This window comes from Dermacentor andersoni, chromosome 7 (assembly GCF_023375885.2).
Source record: "Dermacentor andersoni chromosome 7, qqDerAnde1_hic_scaffold, whole genome shotgun sequence".
Lineage (NCBI taxonomy): Eukaryota > Metazoa > Arthropoda > Arachnida > Ixodida > Ixodidae > Dermacentor > Dermacentor andersoni.
In genome coordinates this window covers 81,172,749-81,187,611 of record NC_092820.1, presented here as the reverse complement: position 1 = coordinate 81,187,611, position 14,863 = coordinate 81,172,749, and the positions used below count along the sequence as shown (strand labels likewise).

The 14,863-nt window shown below is 49.4% G+C and overlaps 1 protein-coding gene across 1 annotated transcript in view; it reads right to left on the bottom strand.

Annotated features, from left to right (window-relative positions):
- The window catches only part of LOC126534234 (homeobox protein Nkx-2.1-like), a 45,341-nt gene extending 31,219 nt beyond the window's left edge, over positions 1-14,122 (bottom strand). The window contains exon 1 of the mRNA XM_050181496.3: positions 13,115-14,122. Within this exon, the coding sequence (XP_050037453.1) occupies positions 13,115-13,535 (421 nt within the window). The 5' untranslated portion in view covers positions 13,536-14,122. The remainder of the gene's footprint in view (positions 1-13,114) is intronic.
- Between the last annotated feature and the right edge of the window lie 741 nt (positions 14,123-14,863).

Sequence of the window (14,863 nt, the reverse complement as noted above, 5' to 3'; positions counted from 1 at the left end):
CAGCGGTCGGATCGTCATGTAGGGCGTGCAGTACTTCTGGACGCAGCGCCGACGGAACAACAAGAAGGTAGTTGGCGCGGACTGGTGAGAAGTTCTTCTTCACGAGTAGGTTGTTTTGAAGCGTGAACGAAGATAATCCACGCTTAAATGCCCTAGGGACAACGTCGGTGTGCCCTTCCAAATACTCGACTAGGGCTTTTAGCTCCGGGTCCCCTCGTTGTTGTTCGGCGAAATCTTCCGCGCTTATTATGCCAAGGAAGGCGTCGTCATCCTCGTCATCTTGCGGCGGCGGGTCAATGGGGGCGCGTGATAGGCAATCGGCATCTGAGTGTTTTCGTCCGGACTTGTATGTTACAGTGATGTCATATTCTTGTAGTCTGAGGCTCCACCGTGCCAGCCGTCCTGAAGGGTCCTTTAAGTTAGCTAGCCAACACAACGCGTGATGGTCGCTGACCACTTTGAATGGCCTGCCATATAGGTAAGGGCGAAATTTCGCTGTAGCCCAAATGATGGCGAGGCATTCCTTTTCGGTTGTAGAATAATTGCCTTCCGCTTTTGACAACGACCGGCTAGCGTAAGCTATCACGTGTTCATGTCCATCTTTTCTCTGGACTAGGACGGCACCAAGGCCTAGGCTACTGGCGTCAGTGTGAATTTCGGTATCGGCGTGCTCGTCGAAGTGCGCAAGTACGGGCGGCGACTGCATGCGTCGTTTGAGTTCTTGAAATGCGTCGGCCTGCGGCGTTTCCCACTTGAACTCGACATCACACTTGGTTAGATGGGTTAGCGGCTCCGCGATGCGTGAAAAGTCCTTGACAAAGCGCCTGTAGTAGGCACACATGCCAAGGAATCTACGCACTGCCTTCTTGTCGATGGGCTGCGGGAACTTTGCGATGGCAGCTGTCTTCTGCGGGTCGGGGCGGACTCCAGATTTGCTGATGACGTGGCCTAAAAATAGAAGCTCCTGGTAAGCGAAATGGCACTTTTCCGGCTTCAGAGTAAGTCCTGATGACATGATGGCCTCTAGTACTGTTGCAAGCCGCCTAAGGTGATCGTTGAAATTGCCGGCGAAGACAACGACGTCATCCAAGTAAACGAGACAGGTCTGCCACTTCAATCCTGCTAAAACCGTGTCCATCACCCGTTGGAACGTTGCGGGCGCCGAGCACAGTCCAAATGGCATAACCTTGAACTCGTAGAGGCCGTCCGGGGTGATGAAGGCGGTCTTTTCGCGATCTCTTTCGTCGACTTCTATTTGCCAATAGCCAGACTTGAGGTCCATCGACGAGAAGTATTTAGCGTTGCAGAGCCGATCCAATGCGTCGTCTATCCGTGGGAGGGGGTATACGTCCTTCTTCGTGATCTTGTTCAGACGACGATAATCGACGCAGAAACGTAGGGTTCCGTCCTTTTTCTTCACCAGGACAACAGGGGACGCCCACGGGCTTTTCGACGGCTGGATGATGTCGTCGCGCAGCATTTCGTCGACTTGCTCTCTTATAGCTTCACGTTCTCGCGGCGAAACTCGGTAAGGGCTCTGGCGGAGTGGTCGAGTGAACTCCTCGGTGATTATGCGATGCTTGGCGACTGGTGTTTGTCGAATCCTCGATGATGTCGAAAAGCAGGCTTTGTATCGTCGGAGCAGACTTCTGAGCTGTTGCTGCTTGCCCATGGGGAGACTTGGATTAATGTCGTAGTTTGGTTCGGGAACCATGGTCGTCGGGGCAGATGCGGTGGAATCCGAGAGGACAAACGCATTACTGGTTTCCAGAATTTCCTCAATGTACCCGATCGTCGTGCCCTTGTTGATGTGCTTGAACTCCTGGCTGAAGTTTGTCAGCAACACTTCAGTTTTCCCTCCATGCAGTCGAGCGATCCCTCTTGCGACGCAAATTTCACGGTCTAGCAATAGACGTTGGTCGCCTTCGATGACGCCTTCTACGTCAGCGGGTGTTTCTGTGCCGACCGAAATAACAATGCTGGAGCGAGGCGGGATGCTCACTTGATCTTCGAGCACACTCAAGGCGTGGCGACTACGAGGGCACTCCGGCGGTGTCGCTTTATCTTCCGACAGCGTTATAGACTTCGACTGCAGGTCGATGATTGCGCCGTGTTGGTTCAGGAAGTCCATACCGAGAATGACGTCTCGTGAACACTGTTGGAGGATAACGAAGGTGGCAGGGTAAGTCCGGTTATCAATAGTTATTCTTGCCGTGCATATTCCAGTCGGCGTGATGAGGTGTCCTCCAGCGGTCCGAATTTGAGGGCCTTCCCATGCGGTCTTAACCTTCTTCAACTGGGCGGCGATGTGTCCACTCATTACGGAGTAATCGGCCCCTGTGTCCACTAAGGCGGTAACTGCGTGGCCGTCGAGAAGCACGTCGAGGTCGGTGGTTCTTTGTCTGGCGTTGCAGTTAGGTCTTGGCGTCGGATCACGGCTGCGTCGCGTTAAACTGAAGCTGGAACGTCGCGTCGTCACGTAGTCTTTTGTCGGTGTAGTCTTGGCTTTCTGACTTCGTCGGGACGGCGGCGTGTCATTATTATGTCGTGGAGATGGTCTCTTCGGCGTCTCCGTCGGCGTCGGAGGGTATTCGTCAGTTCGACGAACAGCAACCGCACCTCCATCGGTTGCTGCTTTTAGTTTTCCGGATATGGGCTCGCAGACCGGCCCCGGGCTGGGCCAGTGTATGGTCGGCGCTGCGGCGACAGGTAACGGCCTGGTGACGGCGAACGGGACGGTCGTCGAGGGCTCCACTGAGTGGCGGCGAGGTAGTCGGCGATATCGCGAGGCCGTTCGCCAATCTGTGGTCGCGGCGCGTTCACGGCGAACCCTCGGAGTCCCATCTCCCGGTATGGGCATCGGCGGTAGATGTGCCCGGCTTCTCCGCAGTGATAGCAAAGCGGACGATGGTCAGGGGCGCGCCAAACGTCAGTCTTCCTTGGAATGCCGCGTGGGGTGACGGGTTGGCGTGCTGGCGGCGGGGTTGGTGGTGGACGACGGAACTGTGTCGTCACTGGGCCCTGCCGTGGGCGCGGAGGGGGAACGTGACGGCGGGCTGCAGCGGCGTATGTCATCGCTTGCGGCTGAGGCTGCGGCGATTCATGGGCTACTCCGAGTTGTTGTTGGAGCTCCTCACGTACGGCGTCGGCAATCGAAGCCACTTGAGGCTGCGGTGACGGGAACAGCTTTTGTAGTTCCTCCCGCACGACCGCTCGGATAGTCTCGCGCAGGTCGTCGGTGGCCAGTGACTGAATTCCTGTGTAGTTGGTAGAGTTCGTGCGGCGGTTGAATTGCCGGTTCCGCATTTCGAGTGTCTTCTCGATGCTGGTGGCCTCGTGAAGAAACTCTTCTACGGTCTTCGGTGGACTTCGTATCATTGCGCCGAAAAGTTCTTCCTTCACGCCACGCATGAGAAGGCGGACTTTCTTCTCTTCGGGCATATCCGGGTCGGCGTGGCGGAACAGGCGGTTCATTTCTTCCGTGAATATGGCGACGTTCTCGTTAGGTAGCTGCACTCGGGCGTCCAGCATAGCTTCGGCCCTTTCCTTGCGCACGACGCTTGTAAAGGTGCGCAGGAAGCCGGTACGGAACAGGTCCCATGTTGTCAATGTCGACTCCCTGTTCTCGAACCACGTTCTGGCGGCGTCTTCTAGGGCGAAGTATACATGCCGCAACTTGTCGTCGGAGTCCCAGTTGTTGAAAGTCGCGATTCGCTCGTACGTCTCCAGCCAGGATTCCGGGTCTTCAGTTGCTGCTCCATGGAAGGTCGGTGGGTCCCGAGGTTGTTGCAGGACAACGGGTGTCGCTGGGGCAGCCATTGGGGTTGTCTTGGCCACGATCTTCTTGGTCTTCTCAGGTAGAAGTCCGTGTTCCGGGGGTAGCTGTTGTAGACGACGGCTTACTCGATGGTCCGTGACTACGTTGGTGCTCTCTTTACGGTCCGGGCTTGGATCACGGCTTGTCGGCGGCGTCCGGTACATGGACCAAAAGCACCTCCACCAGATGTCACGTGGTCGTGACTTCAAAGAACACAGTAGCAATACTGTGAACGACAAAACTAACTTTTATTGGGCGAACCTGTGCCCACAAAACAGGCTACACTTAAGCACAACGATAGCGGCGAACACGGTCGGCGATCGTCGAAAATCTGATCAGCGGGTCCAGCGCGTCAGCTTTTATACAGCAGTCATCGAATGTTCCAGACTAATCGTTGGGACCCGCGTGCCTTCCACAAAGTTCTACACCATTCGCGTCACGCGATGAAATCAGATAACACAAGGTTCGGCGACAACCTACAGCGGATAGAAGCATCGATAACTTTCCAGAAACTTCGGATACATGCAGGCGCGTCCCGTGCTGTGCGATAAGATTTGTTAGGCGGCGAAACGTGGTCGCCCGATAAATATAAGTACACGTGTCAATATATATATGCAGTCGACAGCGATGTGAAATGAAACGTCTACTCTTTTGAAAGCAACAATTAATGACTATCATCATCATTATTCTGTTTTATGAAACGACTTAGCCTTGTGTCGCGTCAGCAGAATCTATCACATGCCTTCAGATTTCCTAATTTCATCGCACCACTTAATAATCTGTCGTCTTCGACTACGTTTCCCCTGACACACTTGGCCACTTGCTATTATACACTTGGCGCATGCGCCATTACGAACCCGCTACTCTAAGAACCATAGTTTCCCACCAGTACTACACGAGTGAAATCGGGCGCTGTGATCGTTCGGCTATCAAGGGAATGATCGTCATAGTAAACGGATTTATTTAAGGTTCTTGCTTGCGGTTTTGAAAGTTCACATGACGTTACTTGTTACGCTTTATCTTCCTAAGTGTCCAAGCACTCTTAATTTTCTAAGCAGAGCAAGGCAATTACTCTACGCGCATGCGTAATAATTACGATTTTTTGCGTTTGCGGCGCGGTATGTTGCGGAAAGTCATCGATTGCCCGAATCCCCTCTATAGTAATTCTTGAGTGTTTGTAACTCCGTGCTTGTGTCTTTGTGACCTTGAGTGTCACATTTTGTAAGTGTCAAGCGCGGGTTTCGTAGCTTTCGCATGTACGTGGCCATCAGCATTGTTTGTCGTGTTCGTCTGCACGTTCATTTGTCGGGGCGCTTTCTGAATAAATGGCTATAGGTTGGCGTCCATCTCCTGCTAACTTTCTTTTTCTTTTTTTTTTTTTTCTGCTCAACGTATGATCCTCGCACTGACTGAGTTGAGTTGAGTTGAGTTGAGTTGAGTGATTGTGGGCTACTGGTGGGATTAGCCTTGCAGTAGCTGCCGGCAACTGCTCCGCCGTAGCGACGCCTAAAATACATAAATCATATAAATCAGACACAGACCTCACAACTACACATAGTCACTCCTAAGGTCACCATGTGGAGGCCAAATCCGTGTCCTGCAGGTAATTTAAAAGAAGGCGAGAAACCTCCTTCCTATCTAACTGGTTCCCGCGTGGGGAAACAATGTCCTGAAGAGAACTTTCATCTTTAGTTTGTTACGTTAGTATGCCTACGCGCACCGCCGTCTTAGTGGACTGATAAGGATCAGGATGCATGTACAGAATAATGAATAGGTTCTTCCGGAAGCGTAAAAACAGGAAGCGGACCCGGGAGAGCCCTAACGGGGAAACAAGAAATTAAATAGATTTCGCATACTCTCTGCCAAATCCAGCATGCACTGTGTAGGACGTAGAAGTGCTAGGTAGGAGAAACGGCAGTGATCACAGTTAGTGAAGTCTAGGATTGCTCTCAGTTCGAAGCGAGAAAGTTCAAAATGAGTGAAGAGGAAGCAGACCATCTATAAGCATGCAGTCAAGGGAAAACTAGATGAGTTCAGGCAATAGTGCTCGCGAACAAATATGCGACTTTAGAACAGGGAGATGAATACAGCATATAGATGAATAATCGGACCATAACTAGTGACTCATTTCAAAAACTGCAATGGAGGTTAGAGGTAATGCACTAAGACAGCAAATAAGTATAAGCTCTCCCAACTAAAGAAGGAGGTATTAAAAAGAACAAAGTATAAAAGTGATGAGAAGGAAACTCAAGTGATATCTGGTATTATAACTTATGAATGATTGAGGAAGTGGGGGAAAATGGGGGCAGCATGAAATAAATGAGAAGACTTGGTATAGGAAAGAGGAAGATGTATGCATTGAAAGCACGACAATGTCAGCAGCATTTTTGATGATGCAGTAAAGACAGCAGAGGAATTCTATACCGAATTGTACAATACTCAGAGCAGCCGCGTAACCTTGATTGAAAGTAATGAAGGACAGGATACAGACAGGATACAGAATTTAGTTCCATGTACTGCTGCCGTTGAGGTTAGAAGGGCTTTGCCAGACATTTCCCGGCTAAAAGCGACAGGAGACGTTGGAATAATCGTCGATTTGATCAAAAATGGAGCGGATATTATACTCAAAAAGCTTGCGACCCTTTATTCACCATGCCTTAAGACTTCAAGTGTACCAAAGAGTTGAAAGAATTCGAACGTCATACTAATTTATAAGACGGGAAACGCGCTGAAGTATTGAAGTAATATGGGCCTATAATATTGCTTTCGTATTGTACAAAGTATTCGCCAACTAAATTTAGTCCACTGAGAGAGCATTCCGGCGTCAGAAAAGGGTATTCAACAATGGATCACAACCATGTCATATCAATCAGGTGCTTGAGAAATCGGCGGAGTACAAGCAGCCCCATTATATATCGCTCTCGTGAATTACGAAAATGTGTTTGATTCAACAGACGTACCAGCGAGACATGAAGGCGTTGCGTAGCGAAAAAGTACAGAAGGCATACGTAAATATCTTTGCAAATATCTGTAAATGCTCAACAGCTGCTCAACAGCTGCCTTAACTCTACAAGAGAAAAGCGGAAAAATACAGCTATCAAGAAATGAATTAGGGCAAGGAGACACAATCTCTCCAATGCTATTCACTGCGTACTCGGAAGAATTAAGTATTCAAGCTATTAAACTGGGAAGGCTTAGGAGTAAGGATTAAGAGCGAATATCTCAGCAACCTTCGCCTTGCAGACGACATTGTCCTGTTCAGCAACACTGGAGACGAATTACAACAAATGATTGAGGACGTTAACCAAGCAATTGTACGAGTTAGGGTTGAATATAATACGCAGAGGACAAAGGCAATGTTCGACAGCCTAGCAAGCGAACGACAATTCATAATTAGCATGTGCTCTCTAGAATCTGTGCAAAGAGTACGTTTATATAGGCCAATCACTCACAGTGAACCCTGGTCATGAGAAAGAAATTTACAGAAAACTAAAAATGGATTGGAGCGCACACGGCTGGAATTACCAAGGCAGGACCGGCAGCTTACCGCTGTTTTTGAAATAAAAAATATCTGCAGTACTTGCATTCGACCGGTACTATAACATATGTGGCAATAGTTTGGAGGCTAACAACGAATCTTAAGGACAACGTAAGGACTGCGCAACGATCGATGCAATGAAAAATATTAGGCGTAAGGTTAAGAAAGAGGAAAACGGTGTTGTGCAGGCTATGTACTGGGCAGGCTATGTAAATCGTGTAGGGCATATATCCAGTGGATCATTGTAGTCACATAATAGGTGCCAAAGGAAGGCTAGGCCAGTCGAGCACGGCAGAAAACTGGGTGAGGTGATGAAATTAGGAAATGTGCAGGCATAAGACGGGTTCCGCTGGCACTACACAGGGGCAGTTGGAGATCACTGCAGGAGAGGCCTTCCTCCTGGCCGTGTATATAAATAGGATTGTGGAAATGATGATGTTGCAGGTGTTACGGCAAGCCGGTTGGTGCTGTTCGAACTGCTCTCATCGGACAAGGAGTAGTTGGGGCGCCACATCAAAGCGCTAACACATTTCCATATTAATAATTTCATGCGCCAAAACTCCTCGGGGGATGTCGACTCTGCACGGCGAGTTTCATAGTTGTTGCTCTCATCAGTGGAACCCCATCCATGAACAAATGGTATGGGGACGTGTTCCAAAACACGATCGACCCATCAAGAGAGGCACCTACAGACGTTACAAATGCTGGTGGCATATGTATAGGCCGTTTACACTATGTAACAGAACACGTGCGCGCGCACACGTCTTCCGAAATACCGAGAACAATCACGGCTATTTCTGCCGAGACCTCAGCTCCTCCATGGCCGTCACTGTAGGCTTCACGACATCTCGCTTTTGTTTGTATATCACTGTTTGCTACGTTGCGCGTTATCTTGTGCTGCTACATATGTAAAAAAAAAACGCATTTTGCTAAGTCCCACATGGCGTATGTGAATGCAATTTAAGATCTTTCTCTACGTGAAAATTAATAACTGGGGTTTTACATATCTGGCATATACAATCGACGCTATATGTTGTTTTGTTATAGCGCAAGCTTGACACGGACAACAGAAGGCACATCTGACACACACAGCGCTGTGTGTGTCAGATGTGCCTTCTGTTGTCCGTGTCAAGCTTGCGCTATAAGAAAATAAGATATGCTGTACCAACAAGCCCCTATTGCTATCCTTATCGGCTATATGTTGGCTCCGGATTAATTTTGGCCACCTTGGCTTCCTGAGAAACTCCGCAGGAACTCGGGAACGTTAAAGAAGTACACACTATGAGTTTAGTCTTGTGAATGATTCTGTAAAAGGCTGTACAAAAAGTTTTATAGTTCACGACAGCGAACTCAAACTACACCTCTGATAATATAAGTCGTATAGTTCTAAGGGCTCTGTACTTATTTTGACCCCCTGGTACACATGGGCACATCTGACACGAGAGTTAGACAGTGCTAGCCATGGACGTTTATTTCACGCAATTTTCCTCTCGTCATGCAAATAATGGTAACACCCTTATTTAATACATAAGGGTGTGAACAATTTTAGTGTGTACTCCTTAAAGAGTAAATGGACAATCTGGCACGCTTAATGGTGCAAAAGAAAATGTTTACTCGGTATACATAACGTTTTTCCATGGTGTTGGCGAAAAGAAGTCGAATATATTAGTGGCCAGAATAAATGCCAGCCTTCCCTTCTCAAATTTCGCCTTCATATCGCGGTGCCAGTGACGTCATTGTAGCGTTACGAAGTTCACACTATAGTATGTTCGCCTGCAGTGTAAAATAATTTACGCCCTAAAGAAGGCTGTGAGGTGCCAAAGACACTTGAACATATATTTTGTGTGTGTCCCACGTACGTGCAAGAACGACAGCAACTAATCTCTTCCATTGCAAAGATCCATGATAGACCGCTATCAGACGAGTTTCTTTTAGGTCCTTGGCCTAATGCAAACAGCGCAGCCCTGGTAACAAGAGCCGCTATAGCTTTTCTGCAAGCCGCTGGGCTGGACGCAAGGCTTTAGAGATGCCACAACTCTGTGAATATGTATATACGCATCCCTTCCTTATACCATCATCATTCATCAGCCCTTTCCCTCCCCGTCCCTTTCACCCAGTGTAGAGTAGCAGGCCAGAGCAAGTTATAGCTCAGGCCGACCTCTCTGCCTTTCAGTAAATAAATTATTCTCTCTCTCTCTCTCTCTACACCCTAAAAAGTGAAAAAGGGTGTAAATGTGCCTATAACTCACACCCTTAGGGTGTTATCTATATAATGGACACCGTAAGGGTGTGAGTTATAGACACATTTACACCCTTTTTCACTTTTTAGGGTGTAAATTATCTTACAGTGTGCTTGGGTCCTTTCTGCGTAGAAAAAGTCGACAAAAGTTTCCGCGCTGACTTCTTGCTTACTTCGGAATGCAATGTGATACGTTTCTTTGTTAAAGAAACAAATCTGTTAATAAACCTCAAGTATACACTGCCAAAATTGATCCCGTCGTGGGCAAATGGCGCAGGAATTCCCAGAGTGTACGTCGCCATTTGTATTTCTTGTGTCCGCGATGACATATACCAAGGTGTCACCTAAGTGGTACTGACCTATTCGCTATATAGAACATCGTGTAATACACCGGAATACTTATTCCTTTTTGCGATCTTTCTCTTTTGAGTCCCTTAAGTGCACATATATAAATCGAAGCACACAGGCGCGTTTTTTTTTGCATTCCAGACTCATATTGAAAGGAAACTGCCATAACTGGGAACCGAGCGCGCAGACTTCACGATCAGCATCCGAATGCCACATCTCCTTAGCCAACGCGAATAATCGTTGGACAAAATTCTTCCATGGAGCTATATGCTTGATAACCGTCACATATACAGCTGTGATACGTAAAAGGATTTTGTCGATGAAGGCACAGCAATTTCGTATTTCTTCAGTGTGAGTGTTGCGTTTCGTTTTTTTTTTCTTTTTGTCACCGCAAAATTCGGAGTGCGGCACTGTGAATGTAAAACAAGATATGCATCTGGGTGCGGGGGTTCGAATCCCGCGGCCATGGCGGCCACATTTCAATGAGGGCGATATGCAAAAAATGACAAAAACAAAAAAAGAATAAACGCCCGTGTGCCTCGAGCATTGGGCGCACGTTTAAAGAACCCCAAGTGGTCAAAATTAATCCGTAGTCCTCCATTACGGCGTGCCTTATAATCGTATCGTGGTTTTGGCATTTAAAACCCCAGATTTTATTTTTTTTACTGGTGGAATTATTGAGGCACCGAACCACGTAACCTACGCGAGGCGTAACGCTACCAACATGACTCAGATTGCATCATCTGTGACTCGCTGTCAAACACTGCTGTCATAGGCAACGTGACAATCGATTTCGACACTTGCTGGGAGGTCTTTCATAAGGTTTGCATGACGGCTGAGATCTAAACCGAACGTGCCCATGCTAAAGCGTGATACGAGGCCCTTTCTTAAGGTCGTTTTCCTACGCTTTCTTTAATGAGATTAGTGCTTACACCTCCTTTAATGCCTACCCTTTCTTTAATGACCTCAAAGTTATGACCCTTGTGCTGCCTAAACATAAAACTTTCATGAAACTACACGTTGTATAGGGTGCATAAACACAATTGTGCCCATTGTCGTCAGTTGTTAAGAATGTAATTAACAGATTTACTAAAGCTTAATTCGCTCCACACGGATTCCAACATGTGCGTTCGATCTGCAAGAAGTTTATTTGTTTGGTGTTACGTGCGATGAAGCTATTTTCTTCTCAAGTTCGTAAATTTGGGCTGTGATAGTGCCGCAGTTAGTAGAAAACGACGTTGCAGAAGGGATATAAAAAATGAGGAAAGAAAAGGTAGCGGAGAGTTAGACGAAAGCTCGTCTGGTAAGGTGGCACGTTCAAGAAAAAAGAACACAAAGGCTTCTGATCACTCACGAAGTTACAAGTTAATCGACGTCTTGGAACCCGTGCGCGTTCTTTGTTCACAATGCTATGCCATGTGTACCAGCTAAGTTTCAATTAAGTTTTGACTTGGTCAGTAACTAGCAAACTTTGTGTTTTTACTCTGGAAAATAGCGGTGCATTTAAGCTTCAACAGCCATTTCTTCTGATCCAAGAAGATGCTTTAGAATACATAGTTATCACTATGACGGAAGTGAAGTAGATGCATTTTGGGCACATTCAAATTATCTGGAGTTGCTAAGCAAACTACAACTCGAGGGTATAAGTCGCAGATATTTACGCGCAATAATCCGGAAGTGTACCACATGATTCGTTTAAATAGTGTTTCCGCTGCAATTTGGGACCTTTAGTAAGGTAACATCGTATGTAAGGTTCTCATCATGAGGTTCATGCTGTGTGCATGTGCAATTTCTACTTCGTGCCCGACTGTCGCTTTACAATTCGAAACCTTAATAGTGCTGCGACGTATATTGTTGTGTAAAAGGAATGAAAATTTTGTCGTTGGCTTAATATTAATGCCCAGAAAAATATTAGGTTTCGCGCACGTATTCACACATCCTATACTTTCAGTCGTCATGCTTCCAGCGCATGCGCAATTAACGCACCCGCAGTAATCGCAGTGGTACAGGAGCTGCATGGCAACGACAGCCAAGATACCTAAATCCGTCTGGTCTTGGATACACTGGGCTTTTTTGAAGGCAACCCCGATAAAGGATTTCAACCTGTTCATAGATCTTGCAGCATTACGTGCACCGGCATTTTCGTTCCTTGGCGGCATCTTCGTACAGGTCGCAGGCCATCAAGGTTCCAGGTTCGTCCTCACATCTGTGTACACTGGCTGGTGTATCATTTCCGCCGAGCTGCTACGTATAGCGTAGTATTTTCCGCCCGTCCTTGGCACTTATTGCATTAAGTGCACCAAGCTATATAAAAGTGTCCACAAAGCTAATAAATGCCGAACGGCCTCTCGGTTTCCTAATGGTGTAGCGATTGCCAATAACTGTCAGTTTCAGTACGACGGGAACATTGATTATTATCTCGCATGGGTATTCTTTTCGCATAGAGCTCGAATGCTCCCGTTTGCACCATTAAATTGGTCCTCTGTAGGTACGTGACCATTGTTACCTTCTTGACAGCTGAATACAACAGAACACTATAATTCAGTTCATGACAGTACATGCCAGACGGCTCCCACTATAGACTCTATTGTGTTATATGGGTGCACACTTCACGAAAAAAAAAAAAGAAAAGGAGGTAAAAACCACTCGCAGTGTTCCACGAGGTTGATAAACACACACGTATATGTTCGTGTGCATGAACGTAGCGCCAAGCTTAATAGTGTCGTTAGCCGCTGACACTGCCGACGAGGAAAGAATACGACAGTGCTTAATAAAACGAGGAAGGTTAAATTTCTATAAGCACATGCTCGGGCATGCCGCTCTGGCTTGTGGGCTGAAGGGTCAAAAAGCTTGAACGTGTGCTCAACATATTACTATACGTTACAGTTCCCGTGGGCGATTATTTGAGTGCGACAGATGCGAATGAGGCGAGTGGTCCTTCCAATTACCCAATATGGCGGAACGCGAGTGCAGTTACATTATACCACAACCATCGTGGTCGATCGAATTTTCCGCGTCCCTCATGTTGATTGTTGAGCTGGCCGAGTTGCCGCGGATGCCGATGAGACCGAAAGAAACAAGTCTCTCGAGCACGATCGAGCACTCTCTGTTCTGACAGCGCGAGCGGCGCGCGCACAGGTCAAGGGGTCAAGTGTGCAAAAGGTGTACTCACTGGCAAAGCGCGGATCCGGCGCCGTTCCGTACCATCCCGCGGCGGCAGCCGCGGCCGCAGACTGCCGCATCGGATCGGCGTAGTGACCCGTCAGGTCCGGCGGGCCCGCGCCGTACTGGGAGCCGGGAAAACCCTGCGAGCCCAGCTGCATCCCGTAGTGACTGTTCATCATGAGGCCTCCGAATCCGCCGGTGGCGGCCGCGCAGCTGACCGTCACCGTGTCGTCGTGGAAGTGCTGCAGCTGCTGGACCGTGCTCACGTCCAGGGGGCTCAGGATGTCGGACACCGAGAACGGAGTGCTGTTGTGGCCTTGCAGCTGCTGGACTTGGCGGCCCGGCGGAAGCACTGTCGTGGTCGTGTCTTCGTCGACGTCCTCCTGGTGTCGGTGTAGAGGCGTCTTCCGGGCGGGACTCATGGACATGTCTTGCCGCTGGCCGAAACCATGCCGGCGCCTTGGCGCTGCCTAGCCTCCGTTCGGCCGGCTCCCATGCCCGCCGCCGGCGTCGGCTTTACTTCTTTTTTCTTTTGCGTGCTTCTCTTCGAGATTCGTCTCTTTCCCCGATTCGCGCGGGCCGCAACGAGTCGTCCCTGTCGCGGTTCTCCGCTCGCTCCTTGTTCTTGCTTCCTTTCCCCCTTAGGGAAATCTCGCCGCTTCTTCCTCTACTTCACCGCCTCCTCCCCTCTTCCTCCGGAGAGGCACGGCCGCCATCTTGGCGCGTCGTCGTCGTCGGTTCGGCGCTGCTGGTCTCGGATGCTCGCGAGGCTCGCGGCTAGGGCGGCGTCGTTGCTGGCTGCTTGCTGCCACGAGGTCCCACTCGGCACTGAGAGGCCCCTCTTCGCCGCTCTAGAGGGGGCTTCGAGTGGCGATTTCTCTTGTTGTGGAACACGTGCGTGTGCGTGCGTGTGTGCGTGCGCGTGTGCGAGCGCCGCCTTGTCGAGGCTCGTCCACACGCCGAAGCGGCGTGTGACGCGAGGGTCGTCGCGACGCGCACCTCCTCCCTCGTTGGACTCTCCTCCTCTCCCACCCAGCGCCCGGGCTTCAGCTTTGGCCTCCGCTTTTCTTTCTTTGCTTCGGTATTACTCCGTGTGATTTCCCCTATTTCGCCCTCGCCCGCCCACCTCCCTTTCCATTCTCCCTTCGCGTCGCACGGTTTTTGAGGAGGGGCCACCGTCGGCGCCACATCGTTGTCAACGGTTTTTCTTTTGTTGTTTTGCGTTTGTGCTTGCACGCGAGGGTGTCGAAGTGGGGCGTGGCCTCGGAGAGACAAACGTCGGCGATGCCGTTGACGCTGGAAGCGACGGCGGCGACGAGCGATGCCGCGTAAATCGCGGATAGGATGCAAGCGTCGTCTCCCTCAGTTCTAATGCTTGCACAGAGAAGTCGCCCATACTTTTCCTGTACCCGAAACCCGCGAGCACGAAGAATAACCGACTCACTCGCCTTGGGCCACAGCTGCGACGAGCCTAAACCTCCGGAATCCTTAGGAAACGAGCGGTTGCTACGGAAAGGAACAGATAGAGGCGGAGCCTGCGACCAGGTCGGGGGTGGGGGCTCCGCCTTCACCCGCCGGTTATTGTGGCACACCCGAACACTTTGCGTATGCCCGCGCAGAGGGGAAATCGAAGCCGAGCGCGAAGCCGAATCGTATCAACATTTCTCTCCCTTTCGACGCTCTCGTTCGGATAATGTGTCAGTCTCCTCGCGCCGTGCAACCCGTATGTCAGGGCCTGCTGCTTGCGAAAGGCGTG